The sequence below is a fragment of the Empidonax traillii genome, unplaced genomic scaffold (genome assembly GCF_003031625.1).
Source record: "Empidonax traillii isolate 1590-97213 ecotype Southwest subspecies unplaced genomic scaffold, ASM303162v1 scaffold176:size2985712, whole genome shotgun sequence".
Lineage (NCBI taxonomy): Eukaryota > Metazoa > Chordata > Aves > Passeriformes > Tyrannidae > Empidonax > Empidonax traillii.
The window spans coordinates 2,824,300-2,843,396 of record NW_020955369.1 but is presented as its reverse complement, the minus strand read 5'-3'; the positions used below and the strand labels follow the sequence as shown (position 1 = coordinate 2,843,396).

At 37.8% G+C, this 19,097-nt stretch overlaps 1 protein-coding gene across 1 annotated transcript in view; it reads right to left on the bottom strand.

The window, feature by feature from the left end:
- The window catches only part of LOC114058562 (SAM domain-containing protein SAMSN-1-like), an 83,207-nt gene extending 66,033 nt beyond the window's left edge, over positions 1-17,174 (bottom strand). Inside the window, exons 1-5 of the mRNA XM_027886032.1 lie at positions 17,144-17,174; positions 16,494-16,630; positions 8,355-8,492; positions 2,792-2,832; positions 872-909 (exon numbers count right to left, since the gene is read on the bottom strand). Coding sequence (XP_027741833.1) covers positions 872-909; positions 2,792-2,832; positions 8,355-8,492; positions 16,494-16,517 — 241 coding nt within the window. The 5' untranslated portion in view covers positions 16,518-16,630; positions 17,144-17,174. The remainder of the gene's footprint in view (positions 1-871; positions 910-2,791; positions 2,833-8,354; positions 8,493-16,493; positions 16,631-17,143) is intronic.
- Between the last annotated feature and the right edge of the window lie 1,923 nt (positions 17,175-19,097).

Here is a 19,097-nt window from a genome sequence, read left to right as displayed (position 1 = left end):
GGTGGGTTTCACTCTGCGTCAGAAAACTTTCTTCATGAAAGCTCTTGTTGATCCCGTCAAGTGCTGGGAATTCATGGCAGCCTGTTTGCTGCAGACCAAATGACACTGATCTACATGAAAGTCTTCCCAGTGCAGGGCTACAGAGTGAAGCCTTAACATAGGGGAGCTTTCATCTACCCGAGACACGTTGATATGAAATACAGCTGCACCTTTACAGGCAGATGTAACAACCTTTTTTACTCAGTAAGGACTAGATGCAACAACTAAACTAAAAATCCAAACAATAAATGAAAGCATGTTAACAGGAAGCTCTCACTGAAAAATAAAAAGAAGAAAAAAAAAAGAACTTTTACTTTTTAAGAAGCTGATTATTATTTCCTATAGAGGATTTACAAAATAGAAGCCATTGAACCACAAGTGTATAAAATAATACACAACAGTGTAAGGATGGGTTTTAAAAAAAAAGCAAACCTGAATTTCTTCTTCGGTGAACTTGTTTGTGAAAGCTATTACAAAGTAGTTTAAAATGGCAAGGGGCAGGGACCTGAATTTTATTAGATCAGAGATATTTCAGGGCTTTATTGAAATGATTAAAAGAAACATTGGACATGCTGAGTATTTCTAATGCTGTCCCAGAACAGGTTCTTTACATCTCAGCATGGTTACTACGTTTAACGAGTTTGTTTTCAACATCTACCTACTATGTGTCTGTGGAAGGCAGGGAGGGTGGAAGACTATATTGATGGCTTAACTGTATTTTTCCCTTTCCTTTGCGTTTGCTCCAGCAGCTCTAAAGTAAATCAGACCCTTAATTAAAGTTGGCTCTCTGAGATTAGGAAATATATAGTAAATTATTTAAGCAGTTACTAACCAAATGCTTCATTTTCAGACATGGACTTCTGGATGGATCTAAAAGAATTAAAAGAATTTACCATTAGCTGAAAGTCAGAATGAAAAAAAAAAAAAGGAAGTTCATTTAATCAAATATGGTTATTTTCAACTAATTCTTCAAAGCAGGGCACAGGGATTTAGCTGTGCAATTCCCACTGGCTTTAGTTGGAGTTACTTGGCTTGTCTCATTCACCCAATCATCTACTCCCACATGGTACACAATGCTCTGAAAGCATCTGAGGTTTCATTCTGCAAAAATAGGTACTCAATTTTATTTTGTAATGAGGAAACCATGACTTTTTTTTTTTTTTTTGCTTTCAGAGTTCCACAATTTAATTCTTATTGTCTAACCAAGGCATACTTCTGTTTATTTTATTTCTGCTACTCTATTTAAGTTGGTGTTTCTTTGTTGCCCTGACACAGGAAAGAACAGAGAATGATAATTCCTTATTCCCTTTCTCCACATCTACAGAAAAGGCCAGTATGAAAATCTCTGCCTTATTACTACAGATACCATGCCAGGGTACTGATGGCTGGACATTCACAATGAAATAATTTTTGCTGCAAAATATTTTCATGTTGATTCCAATATTTTCTTCCAGCTTACTAATTTTTTTTTTTATTGATCAGTCAAATGATCTCAACAACCCTTCTAAATTCTGATAATTAATCTAGAATAGGATTAAGTTTCAAATAAAATAGTTTTATTTGCACTGAAAAATTTGATACAGTTGCTATTTTTATTCCTGGGGCAGACAGTTCTGATCTAAGTAGGACACTATTAGGCATGCAGGTAATTGCATCATATTTGGTAGATCTTGGTAGGGTAAACCTTGGGTAAGGCCAACAAAATAGTTTGACTTCCTTTAAAGTGTTAAAGAACAATGAGAAAACCACAAATAATAGAGTTATGCCCATACTTTAATTAACAAAATTCTGGGAGCACTTTCACCAGGCCCTGGCTGGAGACAGACAGGTGAGATCTCACAGCTGTGAGTGCATACATCTCTGTGATAAGTTCCTAGTGTTTTTATGAGATGACCAGAAACAGATTAAAACTGTGACTTAAGACAAAGGAGCTCTTGATTTTTCTTAGAAAATTTTATCTGTTTTGAGATTTCTTAGCGATAGGCATAGATAACATTAATGTTCTGAATTTAGTGGAGCCCTACCCAAAATGAAAAAAAAAACAAAAACATAAAACCTCCAGGGATTTTCATGTCTGTCAGAGCAGACAGATAAGACCTGTCTCTATCATTCCATTAGGTAGGATTTCAGATTTTGTCTGAAGGAGACTACTACAGAAATGCAATATCCTTCAACCTGAAGCAAAAAAAAAAAAAAATTTTCAAAATAAATTCCTCTGCCTGCTAATACATATTAATCATTAGCCCAAACCACAAGCATTGTGCTTTTAAAAATGAATGCAAAGCACACTGCTGTCACAAATATAATTCATAAAATACTGTCTGACCTGCTTTATCTGAATCATTTTGCAAACTAATTTTTTACTTGGATTAAAGACACAAACAAACAACAACAAAAAACCTTCTCAGGAGATTATCAGGTCAATGGTGCAAACATCCTGCAAAATAGGTTACCACTTCAATCTTTCAGAAAAAGCAGACATATGGTTAAACCAAGCCCAGATTAACTGCCTTTGATTTTAGCTGTCCTGGTTCTGATATTTTGGAAGAAAGATTTGTGTATATGGAAAAATCATGGCAAAAGAGCTTTAGTAATGCATTACAAGCTTGTTACATGCTTTTCAGCTGCAACATTAATACATGTACTTTATGAGAATCAAAGCAACATTGGCAAACATTAATAAAACAACAAGGATGAAAGGTACAGACAAACATAGTGACACTGTGTAGACCTTGAACTGGTCTCAACTTACTTTCTTTTTTTGGTCACTGTGTTCTCAAAGTCAGGAAATTCCTTTTAAAAAGATAGAGAAAAAAATCTATGAAAATCAAAACTTTTTAATCCAAATATAATATTTTTGTCACTGATAAGACAATGATGGGTGTTTTTAATATCCACTAGCATTTCCAGTCTTTCTTTTTCCAACAGCTGAAGCTGTGGAGGAGACAGTGCAGAAGAGAATATATATAGTTATGTGTCCTGATTTTAGGAAGCTTCAATATCCATGGCTCCCAAGAAGCTGACAACCATAATACCCCTGAAAAAACAGAGAATCATACCACAATAATCAATATCATATTTCTTCCATAGTATGATTATCTTAAAATCTATGAGGATTAAAGTACCCACACGTCATAATGGGATGTGGTTTTCTGATGAAGACAGGACACACACCTTTTAAAGCCATTACATGCAGAGGAATGTGGAAGAGTGCAGGAAACTGTAAATAAAACTGAAAGTTGCGCTTGATCAGAATCAAGCACTGACCTGGATGAGAGACCACACACACACCAGGACCCAGACAAAATATATACCTGATAACATGTGGGAAGGGTTGTGTACCTGCTGAAAGAGTGAACAAAAGGGTGCCTCACCAGGCAAATAATGGCAAAACATCTCAATGCATGTTTGCTGTCACAGTTAACCAGGGACTTGAAGTTAATTTTAATTGTAGGAAAACCTGAGGATGTCATGCTAGGACAGAAGAGATCTCTGCTCCCTATAATATTTTGATATCCCCTAAGACAGAATATCAAGGCACTGCATCACTTTCATATCTATTTCTTCCAGCCTGGAAAGCAGGAACTGGGATAAAAATGTCCATGATGATACCACTTCAATCTGCTGTGCAACAAGAGACATTAAAACAAAGTATAAACACTCATAATTTCATAAATACGAAAACTTCAGTGTATGGACCCATTTCTCATGATACGTTTAAGCTTTTTCCTTCATGTAACACTACCTACATCTGCATGACTCTAACCACAGTAAAATTTAACAGTGTCATCCAGGTTGCTTGATGAAAAACCAAACCATGTACTACATTAAACTGTGTAAGTGCATACTTGAGCATTCTCTATTTTTTTTTCCCTTCTCTCAGTAAAACCCATCAGAGACTTTTTTAAGCTTCTTCAGGAGAGTGCATTGAGAAAAGGCTGTTCTCCTGCACAAAGTTATTTTAGCTGAGTGTAGGAGGCCCTTCTAGCCTGGATATTTGTGAATGCTAATAAATGTATGCAGTTTCCACACAGATTTAGGTTTTTTGCATGTGTTGATTTTTTCACAGTTGCTGTGTGCAAATCAAAAGAGTATACAGAATTTATCATCCACTTCAAAATAATGTAAGCAATATAAGATAATTTTATTGCTGAAAAGAAAAAAAAAATCAGCATTTTAGTCCTGGTACAAATCTTTTCAATAGCTCAAGAGAAATGACTAGATGAGGTGCATAAGCAACACAGAGAAGTTGAAAAATGTTTAAAAAAGCAATTTTAAGTCTTATTTAAAAGGGTAGTGTCAATATCTCATTAAAAAATATCAAATATTTGATTTCAAAGAGGCTTATTAAAGGAAGCATTATGCATGGAGCTCAGAGACCAAAGGATACTGTAAGTTAAAATCTGTACATGATCCAGGGAAAAAGATGGAGACAGAATCCTCTCTAAACCCCAGTGTGGCCATATACCTGGAAAGACTACTAATTCATAACTTCACATGCAAAACATCTGGTGAGGATCATGAAACATGGGTTTAATCTCTTTCTGCACAATTTGAAACCAATTCTTCTGTATGGGCTTCCTAGAGTCCAGCTAAATTACACTGATGACAATACATCATACACTGAGGTGATAACTGATGTGAGTTCACTGGATATCATGGGATGCAGTGCCAAAATGAAATATGATAGTGGATTTAAATGGCCATTTAAAAATGGCACCTTTCATTCAACACACCCTTCTTGCTATTTTTGAATCAGCTGGCTAAATTGGAGTACAAGAATAAATCACTGCTGTTTGTACTTTTTCAAATTATCTTTTCAGCATTGATTACACTTAAAATTGTATGTAACTTTAACGTGAAACTAGTTTTTAGAAACATATTTTATCTTAGCATATAAATTAAAGTTCACCTAGACTCTCCAAAGACTCACCTAGATCCTCCAAAAAGCATAATTACTTTGTTTATGGGAACAAATCTTTCCTTCCCTACACCAAATGAGAACAATCTGTTTCCTAGAAACAAACTGCACACATAGAAATCTAGCAGGATGAAATTATTGACAAGGTCCTTTCTGCCCTGATTTGTCAAATGACTCTGGAATAAGGAGCTGAATTAGTCCCTCCAGTGTTTCCAAGCCGGCTGAGAAAACTCCTGTGTCTGTTAAGACTTGCAAACAGGGAAATGATCATTTCAGATAACTTTCTCTTCTTTCTCTCACTGAAATCAAATGCCAATTAAAACACTGCACATTAAAGCAGGTATCAAAAAGGATTGTGATTTTCCTGGCAGCAACTTGGAAAGACTGATCAATTATTTGGCCCTTTGCTGCTGTACAAGGTAGTCAATCAAATCCCGGTCAGCAGTTTAAAAATATGTGGATCTCATGACATTTGGTGATTGCAGTCTGACAGGAAATATATGAAAATAGTTTTAATACCGAAGACTTTTCTTAGGAACTTGAGATAGCTCATGAGGCAGAAGACTGCAAGCTACAAGGGGTAGAAGTTGAGTTTCCCAGTTAACAGTGTAGTTACATCAAAGACAAAGAGCACCCATCTGATTTATTATGTGCTGATGGCTACCAGCTGTTTCTGAGGAAGGTCCAATTCAGATTTGCTATGCACGAAGTCCAAAAACAACTCCATAAATCTAAGTTCTATCTGGGAATATTACTGAAGCTGAGCAACAGGCAAAGTAACTACAAAGTTAAACAGGGCGATTCTCCAAGAGTATTCAAATCAAAAGGCAAGTGTGTGTAATAGGCCCAAGACAGTACCACAGAAACCCAGAGTAGGAACATCCCAGGCAAATTCTGTAAACTAAACGTGTCTCCTCAATTGTGTGAAGGAGAAGAACAGTGTAAATGAAAGGAAGATTATTCTTCATCCAGGATGTGCCACTTGTGAAGATACTTGGCCAGGAGCAAAGAGATCCATGGGTCAAAGAAAGGTGACCAAGGAGAATGCTCACTGAAATATGTCCTGCACAGCTTCAGTGTCCACAGTACCCTGTATTTCCTACCTCCCCAGAAGAACACCACAGCCCAGCTGTGATTAGGACGAATCACAACAGACAAGATAACTGCACGAAAATAACTACCTTGTTGCAATATAAGGAAACATTTTCTCTAGCCCTAGTCACCCTTTTTAAATTCGAGGAGAGCAGACCTTGGATGCCTGCTCTGCTGGTTTTCAAGTTGTGTAAGAAAAAGGAAGGGGCCAAAGCCTCCTGAGGGGGAAGCGTGCCATGGCAGGTTGCTCCACTCTCAGGAGATTTAAGAGCTCTGTGGAATCTGCCGTTCCTCAGCCAACCATTTAAACACACACTCAAGCCCACACCTACTTAGCAGTTCACTTAAGTACGTGCATTACTGAATAATGATAGATGGCTAAATGGAGTCAATAATGTTCTGAATTTATCACGCTGTGGGGGCTGCCCCGCAGCCTGGAACCAAGTGGCGGAATTAAAAATAGGGGAGAAGTACAAATGGGCTCAGTTAATAAGCTTAACGGCTTCATCCAAGGTGTAGGTCTAATAACTCACATGCTAGAAATAGCAGATAAGATTACACACAGGCCTTTGGCCTTAGTGACATTTTTCCATAGGTCTTACTGCTGACACGTCATCACTAATCTCGTTTTCCATTTCTAGAGAGTATTTCGTAAATAATCGTGTTGATTCTACAGCCAGCACAGTGACACAGCACCCAGCCGTTATTTTTAGTTAAGTGCTGAGCTGAATATTCTCTCAAAACAGAAAATAAAACCCACAGCCAGTCTTAGGAAGCTTCCTGTTAATATCTCATGAGCCAATAGTATGCTTACCCGTTTTAGTATTGTTTTTACTGGTGATGAGTTTTACATTTAGTGATGAGTAAATGGGCCATCACTGAAACATCCCCTTTAGGAAAACAAAAATGTATGATAACAGGTAGCAAAAACTAAAGTTCTGGATTCTTCTATTCACTGCTATTCATGTATCTTCATGGACTGTGCAGTGCCATCCCACAAAACTCAGCAATAAGCAGTGTGAAAGAAGTTTTGCTACAGTTTATAGATTATTGTGCAGGACTTTCCAATCTACACTAGTAATAAATCTGTTTCACTAGGTTGTCCAATGGAAATAAAAATCTATATTAAATAGATTTATTATTTTTACTTAGTCAAATAATTTATGAAGCCTAACTCTACACTAATACAATGAAAAGTCTGAAGTACTTCTGTCAAATCAAAAAAACAGAATAAAACAATAAAAAAAAAAAGAAAAAGCAAGAAACAATAAGCCTGATACAACCACTGAAGTTTTAATTCTTAGTCTTACACATTGTGAAAACCATAGCAGTGCACAGTGCTGTGGATGTACCACACCCCGATAAGCTAAAGGGCAATTTCTAGTAGTTATCTATTGCCAGCTCTATTAAGACATCATATGTCACATTCTGGGTACAAACAAACAAACAAAAAAAATCTTGTCTTTTCATTTAACTTTGTCTAAATACTGCTCCTATCAGACAAACATCTGTTGGCCAAGAAAATATTAGTATAGTAATCATTAAATATTAAGTTAGTTTGTAGTCATGGCAAAGGAGAAAATGAATGGATGTTGGAACTGTATTCGAATGTCCACCTTTAGACATTAGGAATGTAGAATGGCATGTTTCGATACAGTTGTAACAGAGATTATGAAATGAATAAGATTAAGAAATTTAATATACTATTTTAAAGTATTTGCCAAAGCTTCAGGTATATATTATACCAACAGCACACCAATAATAAAAGATTAGGTGGGATAATGTCGTTTAGGAAGGAAAAAAAGAAATGCAAAAAACAGAAGACAACTGTCTGCAGACATTTACCTAATGAGGTCTTGCAAAATGTAAAGGTTATTCCAGAAGCCATCAGTTACAAAATTCATACAACTCACACTCTTTAGAAATGCACTTTTTTAAAAATAAAAAGGACAACCAAAGACACCAATAGGATGTCATTTAGAGACAAACTATTTTCAGATCTGTTCCCAGCATTTTCATATGTTATTACTTGCAAAGTGAAATTTCCTCATACAGTGAAGCTGCACTAATCTCCCTTTGCTACTAACTGTAGAGAAACTCATGACCTGCTTTTCAAGTGTGCTTGTTAAGACTGGACAGAAATGAGGTCATTGGCTACAGAGATGAGATTTTAACAGTGGCTCTAAAGAGCCCAAATAGCCCAAACTGGCAGAGAAGCCAGCAGAACACACATGTGTCTGCATACAGGGTAATAGTTTTTTTACAAAATGAATTGCACACTTTGCAATCAAATGTTACTTACCAAAGACTTAGACCTGTCAGGTGGTCCACAGTTTAGATGTGGGCTCGCTGGAGTGCTAGCCTGGCTGTCAGTAGTAGTTGTATCCTTGGGTTCCTGATGTTCTGGGACAGGCTCGTACAAGCTGTCCATTGAGCCCTCCTAAAATACATTTAAACAGATTTTCAAAGATAAACACTTGTAAACATATAAAATTGATGATAATTTTAAAAAAGCAAGACGTTTCTGTGATTTACAAAATGGAGTGTGCTTTTCCTCCCCCGTCTTTTGAAATCCTTTATTTAGTTCTTTCCCTAAAAAGGCATATAGAAGTCAGTTACAATAAGTACCCAAGTGCTGGAATTCACAGTATCACAACTTAGACTCCACAGATTGCCAGATGTAAAATTCGGGGTACACCAAAATTAATATTATCTGCTCAGAAGGAGTAAAATCAGGTGTATATCTCCTCTTGAGAACTACATGAAAATTCCTGTGAAAATTAGAAACAATGAAAACTTCTGTATGAACTATTTTATAGTTAGCACTTCTTAACGTGAATAAAAAGTTAATCTGATGCAGAAAGGTAACTCCGTTCCTTAGAAATAAAGAGAAACAATTCTGCCAGCTCCCAGAATTTGATAATCATGATTCAGGCTCCCAAAATAATGATAATTACTAAAATAAAAAATAAATTCCACTTGCATTCAAATTTTTGAACTCCATGTTGTAACGTGCATGTAAGGTTCTTTTTCTCCAACCACCGAGAATATAAACATGGTAATAGAAACTGAGATTTTCTCATTTATCCCACAACTCCAAGAATAAGGTTTACATGTACACACTGCCATTTCATAATTCAAGAGTTAAGCGAAGGCAGATGGCAACACTAAAGACACTCTAACTGATGATCCTACGTTTTAGATGTTGCCATTTTGATCTGCACTGAATATTTTCCCAATTAATTTTGATTACTAATTTTAACTGCATTAATTAAGGAATAAATCAAATTTATAGCAGTATGACTTACATCAGAGTAACACCATTGAAATTAGCATTTCAATTTCATTATTATTATTTACAGGCATTTGTTCCTTTAGCACAGAAGATAAACACAGATGTATACTTGAAGTCATATTGTTAATACGTAAAATTTTACAGGCAATACTTTTGTCTGGAGAGGCAGCAGTTCAAAGACATGATTAATTTTTGCAAGTACAATGTCTATTTATGCATCTTTATTTGCTTCAGTCTACCAGAGTTTTGATAAGCCCAAATAAATGCTCTGGGAGAAATATTACATGTTGTTCTTGAAAATACTCAAGTTATGTACTTGAGCCTATTGTAGGAACTAATGAGTTAATGCATCCTGGGACATTGTTGCCTGGTTTATGAAACACACTACACATGGGTATGGTAAACATCCACCTGAGTTTTGACAGCAACACTGGTTTTTTATTAGTGTATTTATTTTTTATTACTAAGTATTTTGCCATATAGCAGTGATGGTTCACCTACTTGTCTGAGGTTGTGGATTAGGCATTTCTAGAAAAAATTATAAGTTTAAAACCTTATTACAAACTTCCAGGATTCTCCAGTGTAAAATGTGACCACATACTTCTCCCTCCACAGGAACTAATACATGACTTTTGTGAGGAGAGTATTTAATTAAGAAACAGAAGCATAAAGGAGAGCTCATGTGAAAGGGAGCATGAGAGAGATAAAAAAGGAGAGAAATGATAGGGCAAGGAAGAGTGAAAGGAGAGAGCGGGGGGGAGAGAAAAAAGGTAAGAAAGGAAAGTAAAAGAAGACAGAAAGTGAAAAGAGAGAAAGGGAGGCAAAGAGTGGGGATAAGAGAGGAAGCAGGTGGGGAAAGATAGGAGAAACAGTGAGAAAGGGAGAAAGAGCATACTGGGGAGCATGTGAGAATTAGTGCTTGAGAAAGGGAAAGTGAGAGCGAGCTCAGGCAAGAGAGAGAAATCTTGTGTGAGAAACACGGAGCTCAAGGGGCAAGAAAGGGTGGGCAGATAAGAAGCAGCAAGTAAGCACAAAAAAAGCAAGTCCATGTGAAAGAGGGAGGGCACGGGAAGAGAGAGGCACGAAGAATTATGGGAGAATGGGAATGCATGCAAGAAGTGGAGCACATGGGAAAGCACCAGTGCAAGTGAGAAAGAACACAAGAAAACGTGACCTTATGTGAGAAAGAACAGGCACAGTAAGAGGTGTGTGTGTGAGGGCACAGGAGAGAGAGTTAATGTGAGAAAGTGCAAGTGTGCAAGAAAGAGTTTGAGTGTGTTAGCTGGAAAGGAAGAGGTAGTGTCTGAAAGATGGCAAGACTGAAGAAGAATGAAGGGGAAGAGGTGGAAATACAGGGAGACTGAATGGGGCAGGGAGTTAAAGCTCAAAAAGAGACTGGGAGAGGCAGCACACCAGAAACCGGGAGAGAATATGGCAGAGAAAGGGAAAGCGTGCATGAAAAAATGGGTGAGAGAGAACAAGGAGGTACAAGGATGAGGTTGAGAGAAAGGGTGTGGGGTCACAAGAAGGGATGGGGTAATGAGAATAGGGGCTTGTCAGAGTAAGGACACAAGAAGAACAGGTTGGAAGAAAGAACAAGGACAAGAAAGTGAGAAAGAGCAAGTGCTTGGAGAGGGGGAGGTGGGGGGAAGAGGTCCCCCAAGAAAGGAAGCTCTCAAGAATGAGAGACAGAAAGCTTTCATGACAAAGAATGCACATGAGAAAGGATGGGTGTGACGGCACAAGGAAAAGAACAAGAGTTCAAGAAATAAGGGAGAACAAGCATGAAAGAAAGAGCAAGGTTCTTAGAACAGGGAAGGGCATAAAAATAATAAGAACACAGGGAAAGGAGATAAAGGTTGAGCATATTAAAGAGTGATAGAAAAGGAGAGACAGAGGAGACAAAAGAGGAGAAGATAATATGAAGAGAGAGAGGGAAAGAAACAAAATGATGAATTGCAAAAGAGAAAGAATGGGAAAAGAGGAAGGGAAAGAGGGTGTAAGAGAAGGAAAGGGGGAAAATGAGCAAGGTGGACATAGAGGGAGCATGAATGAGAGAGTTTGCAGGGAAGCAGAGTGCACTAAGCCAGAATGTTTAGGAAAGAGAGGTGATGTGAGAAAGTGAGCACAAGAACACATGACAGCAAGAACAATGTTGCAAGAAAGGGTGCAAGACTAAGAGAAAAAGGGTAATGTTAGAGAAAAGGGGGGAAAGCCATGAGAAGGTGTACAAGGGCACAATGCATTGATATAAAAGAGGGAGTGAGAGCACAAGTGGGCAAGGAAAAGCATGATCATGTGTGATAAAGAGCTAGTGCACACGAGGAAGTGTGTGTGTGCATCTGAGAGAGGAAGAGAGGGAGAGTTGTGAGGAAGGGAAAGAATAAGAAGCAAAAAGAAAGAGAAGGATAGAGTAGAGCAGAAGTAGAGAGAAGAAGGAGTAGAATGGAGAGAGAGAGAAAAGAAAGAGGGAGCTTGTGTGCAAGGAACAGGGAGGGTGTGGATGTGGGTGGGAGTGCAAGGGCAAGTGAGAGAGAGAGTGAGTTTGAAGACAAGGTTCAAGGAAAAGCATGGGTGTGAGACAGATCTGGAAGAAAATAATTGTCTGCAGTTCTTTTCTTTGCATGATGTTATTATCACCATGGCATGCAGAGACTAGACTGATTGTAAGAAGGAGAGAAGCATTTAGTAATGCAGCCAGGCCATTCTCAAGATCAGGTTTAAATGTGTATGGTGACAACCAGCTAAACTGAATAAGGAGTACATGGATATGATTACATGGGAAGCACTACAAAGTTCAACCACTCAGGTCTCTTCTGCTCACACTACACTTTGGAGGATGGTCTTTCCATATTCAGGTAATTCTTTGTTGTTAAAACACATATTTTTAAGTCCAATCTATTTTTAAGTACCATCATGACCCAATAGCCATAGCAGCACTGGCATCTTTCTATTTACTCTATGGTTTCTTTAACATATAGAGACTCCACTAGTTCATAATTTATCACAACACCACCTTTATTAATACTTATTCTCTCTGTATCTTGCACCATAGAAATATCAGCTTTTAGTGCCAAGGCCTCTTTCAGTTGATAGCATTAGATGTAACACGTTTTACATTGTGCTGTCACCACATCTTTAAACCAACAATCAAAGTAAAACGTATAACTAGTTCGATGCTACTGAAAATCACTGAGATGACTAGGTTTTCCCTCAGTACTTTATATTTTACCAGCAGAAGTGGTGGTTAGAAAGCTACTTCATGGGAGAGAAATAGACAAATGAAAGTGATCTTATTTGGCTGAAACCCGAAGACAAGTGCTCAACTGGAATAACTGATCTGAACAACACTGTGATTAGGAGTGTCACAGCCTTTTTCGACTGACCTTCTTACATGGATTTCTGCTATACAAGAGGTTGACACTTCTTAAGTATCTGAAATACTTCCCTGTCTTCATTAGTTCCCATTACTAATGCCACTGTTCACTGTCAAAGTAGGTAGGGCCTATTCTTTCAGTATTGCCTTGTGTAAGGAAGATTTTCATGCCCCTCACATCCACTTTCTTATGGAAACTTGACTGAAATAATGGGGTTTGGGTTTTTTACTGAAACAGAAATACGTTTTCCTGCATCTCTCTTAGTAAATGAAATGATGGACAAGAACAAATCAGGGCAATGTGGTAAGATCATCTGCCCTGGTGCCCCTTGCCAGAACAGTCCCTGGCCCATGCTTACCTCAGCTAACAGACAACCAAATGATTCCGTGGCACAGATGTTAAAAAAACCATTAAAACTACACCTGACAGGTAAGTTGCATGCAGCCACCTTATTTTTGAGGGTTTGCTAGAACAGGAACAGGTACTTGTCCCTGGGCACATTCTAAATCTGTGTACTTTATTAATTGGAGCCTCTGTAAAGAAATATCTGCAAATAATATCTGTGAAGAAATATCTGTAAATGCTACCAAAGGAGAAAAAGTATTCCCTGTCAGGAAACAGTGGGATAGGTTTAACAGACAATATTCCAGGTGAATTGGTGCTAACCCCAGTGTGCATACCCTTGATACTGGAGAGTCGATAAAGGAAAAATAGTGTAAGAAAAATATTCTACCTTAACTGAAGGACTTCATAATTCAATAATAACTTCTATTTCTCAGATTTGTCGGATTCTGCCATTTAGTAGGCAGGGTACCAAAACAGATGGTTTGGTGGAATAATTCCTTGCAGTTCATATAGAAGCAGTGCTTGATTTGGACCCCTCTCTTGTATATTGCCCATAATACAAACAGTATTGTTCTGATTCAATTGTCTGACATGCTAAGCACCATGAGATGGAAAAGACACTGCAAATTCAGGGTCTAAGGTTGACCTTTTAACATAATATATCTACAAAAGAAGGGACATTCATCCTTTTGATTATTTTGTAAATGGGAGAGGCACACAAGGTTTTGAAGACAAATCTAATTTGCCTGCAAATCCCTTGAGACCGAGGCAATGAGTCTGATGCAAAAAATAATCTCAGTGGAGAAACCAAATCATTTTGAAGTCAACTCAGGACACAAAGTACTGCTGGGGAAACACACTGTGCTGGAACACTCCTACTCAAGGAGATCAAAGGACTCCCAGGTGGTGACAGAGGGGACTAATTTCTGTTTGCCTCCCTGGGAAGGGCAGAGGCTCCAAAGCCCCTACAACCATCTTGTGACTATTGTGTGTCCTCAACCTCCATGTCACCACTTCCTACACTGGCCCATAACACTGTGTCTCTTCTGCTAAAACTGTCTCAGTTTTATGGGCAGGTGGGAAGGCAAACCCACAGAGAGTCAAAGTCAACAGCATGAACTGATGTTCTTTTAACTACACCGGTGTTCCTCCACTGTGGATGAACCAGAAGTCTGGATATACTCTGTTTTTAAACAGAATATTCTTGTAACTCCCTCATCATCTAGATTACTTCAACCACTATACTGTGTAGGGTATAAAACTATTTTCTGAGCTATAAAACAATGTTTTTTAACAATATATGCATATGTACACACACATATACGTGCAAGCACACACACTTTGCAGTCTGAAATCTTGTCAGTCAGTCTCCAGAAGGTAAACACTTGTATGAGAACACTAATTTTTTGGACAGCTCTTTTTGTTCTGTCAATAATCTAAATTTCTCTTCCATGGTTTCAGGTTTAGCAGTTGCTCCAGATGTTCACTTGATGTAAATCAGCTGTGATTTCTACTCATCAGTGGCTGTATCTACTAAAGAACCTGACTCCTCTAGCATCTTTAAATACTTATTATGTTGTTGCTGCACATTATTTCTTACTTGACTCACTTGAATAGAAAAATACCCTCGTATTGCTACTTCAACCACTTTTTTAGCCTGTCTTTTCAAGTCATAAGTCAGCACAGTAAAAGTGGCTAGTGTACATCCTTGGATCACTTGCTCATTTCCAAGCTAGACAATCTGATTACAGAAAGCAACTGCACTGTGTCACATGCATAGGGAGGACTGCACAGGGCTCTTCACTTTATGAAACACATAAATGACCTATAAATTATCTTTAGATGCTGATAACTTGTGTTTTTCTGGCTGTGCAAAAGGTTACCAAAGCAGACCGAATGGCTGCCCTGTAAAGCTTGTAAAGAACGGAGGTTATCTTCTTAGCAGCAGTCTTTAAACAGAACTAATTATTTCATTACAGAAACTATCATGGCACCAGCTTTCACTTGTCTGAACCACCCATTATTGCTGCAGTCATTACCTCTCCCACAGAAACTCGGGTTGCTGCACACTGAGCTTAAGAGAGAAAGTGGGGCTTGACTTTCTCTCACCCGCACAGCCCACCTGACATTTTGCCTAAACGTTGATTTCTCAACCGATACAAGGCTCAACACCTCTTTTAAAAGCGAATTACAGAGCAAACAGGAAGCTGCTCCAGTGGAACAGTAAAGTACTGTTCTTTTCTGACTAACTTCAAAAATGAGTATTTTCGAGCTGTTACAGATTGTACCACGAAGCCATTGTTAACTCTGAACAAATACACAGGCATTCACATTAAACTATGATCAAAATTTTCATTGAATTCCCAGGGAATTATTTTTCTGAGTGACTCTTGCCAAAGAATCCTGAAATACCACTGCATTTTACTTTAAGTAAAAAAACAGCTTTTAATCCTCGTGATCTAGAAAACACCGGTACTCTGCACTAAGATAGCTTTAGCAACCAGGAGCAAAGGTTTACACAAAGCAGCTTCCCTATTTGAGTTTGTGTTAGTGCAGCTTGAACATTGATTTTTATTGTTCTTTCTAAACATATGGGGAAGATATACTAAACATCTGGACAAAAGATGAAAAATGGGCAAACAGATCTACTGTGCTGGGTAAATACAGCAAATATACTCAGCTAATTATCATCACTAATACTGGGCATTGGTATTGGCAGATGGTTAAGCTTTTAAACCAGAAACAGTTTCTGTGGATTTCCTATCCTGATTTACCTGTTCATTCTGAGCACTTGCCTTGGGGCAAGGAAAAAGAGGGAAAAAAAAAAAAAAAGAAAAAAAGAAAAAAGAGAAAGTAAAAAAACCCCAAACAACCCCAACTAAAGAGGATCTTAAGTCCTCTGTCTGTGAGCAAATATTACCATATGACTAAATTACCCCTGATGAGCATCTATTCATGCTTGGGTAATAGAAAGCTATTATTTGAAAAGTTCTAGTAGTTCTCCCAAACTACTGAAGGAGGGAAACAGATACTATCATCTCAAAAAAAAATCCCAAAACCATAGCCTAAAGCAAATTATAACACACACATATTTAGTAATCTTAAATTATATATGAGGCGTTTCACTGTGTTTGGATCAAATGCCTCATGTCTAAATCTGCGTGGTTTTGCAGTAGTCACAAATAGTGTGTGGTACATTTGTTATACATTCTTTGCTTCATATCTTTATGGAATCATATTTTGCTATGTATAATTTCTCATACAAAAGCTCCTTCGTCTAGGCTAGAGAGCCTTGCTGTTGTAATACAACCCTTGCACAGTTCGTGATATAAAACCTTCATTACTGCTCCATCGAAACACGCCCTCCAGTTCAGTTTATGAACTCAGTAATCCACTAAATAAAAACATGTGCATATGCACTTACCAGAGAAAAACAGAAAAGATTCATGTTGGTATTGAGATCCACTCCAGCACCCTAAAACTCCGCTCGACAAACTCCCGCCGCACAATGCAGTTCCTTCTTGCTCTCCCAGCTGTTTGTACATTCCCCCCTGGAGATTACTGCAAGATAAAATCCCTGCAATAATCCACTGGATTCAGAGCCCATTATCAAATGAGACAGGCTTCCCCAGGCCAGTATGAACTGCTTTCTGAATTAAAGAACAGTGTTTACTAACAAAACATAAGCATGGTCTGAATGATTTTCATGAACTTAGAAAATGCTCTCTTTGCAGGCTGTTGTTTCCATTAAAATTTGTCATCCAAGAGAAATAAAGCTCCTTCTGTCTAAGACCACTGGAATATACAGCTAACTGCAAGGCAAATCTTCTCAGCTTGTTCAGATTATCAAGAGACACACAGAAATTCTCATGAAATGCTGGTTTCCTAGACATATAAATTAATTTACAAAATTCAGTAATTATTATTGACCACATTTTAAATGGAAGTATCTTCTTTAGGGACCAGGGGGAAAAAAACTGTGGGCCACAACCAAATTATTAAAAAAACCCACAACTAACCAAACAACCATACAAACCCCTCATACTCTGGGCCTGTGCAGTAAAGAATAGATACCGAACTGCTGCCTGACCTGTTGACTTGCTTGATGATGAAGATTAGGACTAAACCAATTTTGCTGTTTGAAAACATGGCAAATCTGGAAAATAAAAAATTGGGAGTGGTCAAAGCTGATCCATGGGTTAGGATTATTATAATGCAAACAGACAGGCAAACAAGGAATAAGCAATTGTAAAGAAAAACAGTAACCTATGTCACTAGCTGGTATAAATTGGGAAAATTTCATCACCTGTAGTGGAGTGGAACTGTCTGACAAAGAATTAATGCTGAAAGCACTGTGAGACTCCATTTTTTTCAGATTATAAAATACCTGAAATAAGACTGGTTTTGGAATAATATTGCTTACCAAACACCACAAATGAAAAGGCAGTGTTATTTTGTGACCAAAATCTTGGTTTTCTTTGTTTGGGCTCAGAGATTCATATTTGTAAATGACAGGCATCTCATTCATCACTCACTCCTGAATATTTCAGTTTATTATATTAATTTTCCAGTTGAATCTGCATCCCAGTGAAATTGAAATGTCTGTACTTTGTCAGAATAAATACATTTTAACATAATTTAGTTTGCTCTCTGAGCAAAACCCAGATAAGGTTCATACAAACCGACAAACACCAGAGGACAGATAAGATTCAAGATTCTAAAAGAAAAAAATCTTTAGTTTGCACTTTTCCAATTTGCTGTGAATTATATAAAAGTCTTTTTGAAGGCTTTCCCCAGGCTTCCTTTTTCAGTTTTAATTTCAGGTTGGTTTCACATATTAGAAAAGTAGGGTTGGTTATGAAGAGCTTCGTGACAAATGTTATAGGTTTAGAAGCAAATTAATGAGAGACTTCTCATTTACTCCTCATATAAACTTGAGAAACTGTAACAGATTTTGTCAATTACCACCTAGTGACACTTCCCTAATGTGATTACACAAAAATAGACATTTGAGAGGCCTAGCTTGCCACAGATGGGCTTGCATTTGCTTTATGGCTCACTTACTAGTTTCCTTGTGAGGGAGCAAGTTCTTATCCTTCCTGTGCCTCAGGTTCTCCAGCTGGAAATCTTAACTAAGAGCACAAACCTCATGTGCAAAGAACTGTGAAAGTAATGATCAAAAGCACCCTTTCCCAGCTAAAGAGAATTACTCCTTTCTTTCTTTAATGCCTATTTAGAGTAATATCTATCTGGAAAACTCCGTAAGACTAGAAAAGCTAGTAAAATGACAATAAGTAACTCAGGAGAATGTGTCTTTCATTCAGGCCAATTTAATCTCTTGATTTTAAATTGCAGCTTTTTTATATTTGTAGACATGCAGAAAAGAGACTAATTCAAGAAAAAAAATCAAAATATAAAAAGAAGTCTGTATTCACAGTTACAGATACACATGTATGGCAAGCAACTATGGTAGGAAGGCAAAAGTGCAGAGCTGTCCAAGAGAGATAAATGCTAATCTGGAAACTTTCTAAGGCACTGGGCCATCTCTCGTTTCAGTTCCTGCTTCACCATTTGGACAGGTGCAATTCATCACATCAGGCTTGAAATCTCACAAGGTAGGCACGATTCCACTGGAGTAAAATGTGAAAACCAGAGGAAGGCTTTTCACTAATAAAGAGCTGGAGATCAAAGCCAGGAGTCGTCCTGGGTCGGACTCTGTGGACATCTCCTGAGTGCAGGGCCCAGACTGCTTGTTTGACTTCCTTCATTCTCCAAAAAGCAGACCTCCAGCGTTCACTTGCTCTCATTTCCACGTCCTGGTGCTTTCATCCTTCTGTTTCCATCTGTATTAGCTCTCCGTCCGTGTCTGTACTGAAGGCACTATGGTCACAGTACTTGGTGAAAGTTATTCCAGTCAGGTTTAAACTGTTTGGTTCAAATATCCTGCTTGACAAACAGAAATTTAACCCTTTCTGATTTCCACTCTTCTGGGCCAATGGCTTTACAAGAAACAGCTTTCAGTGAAGAC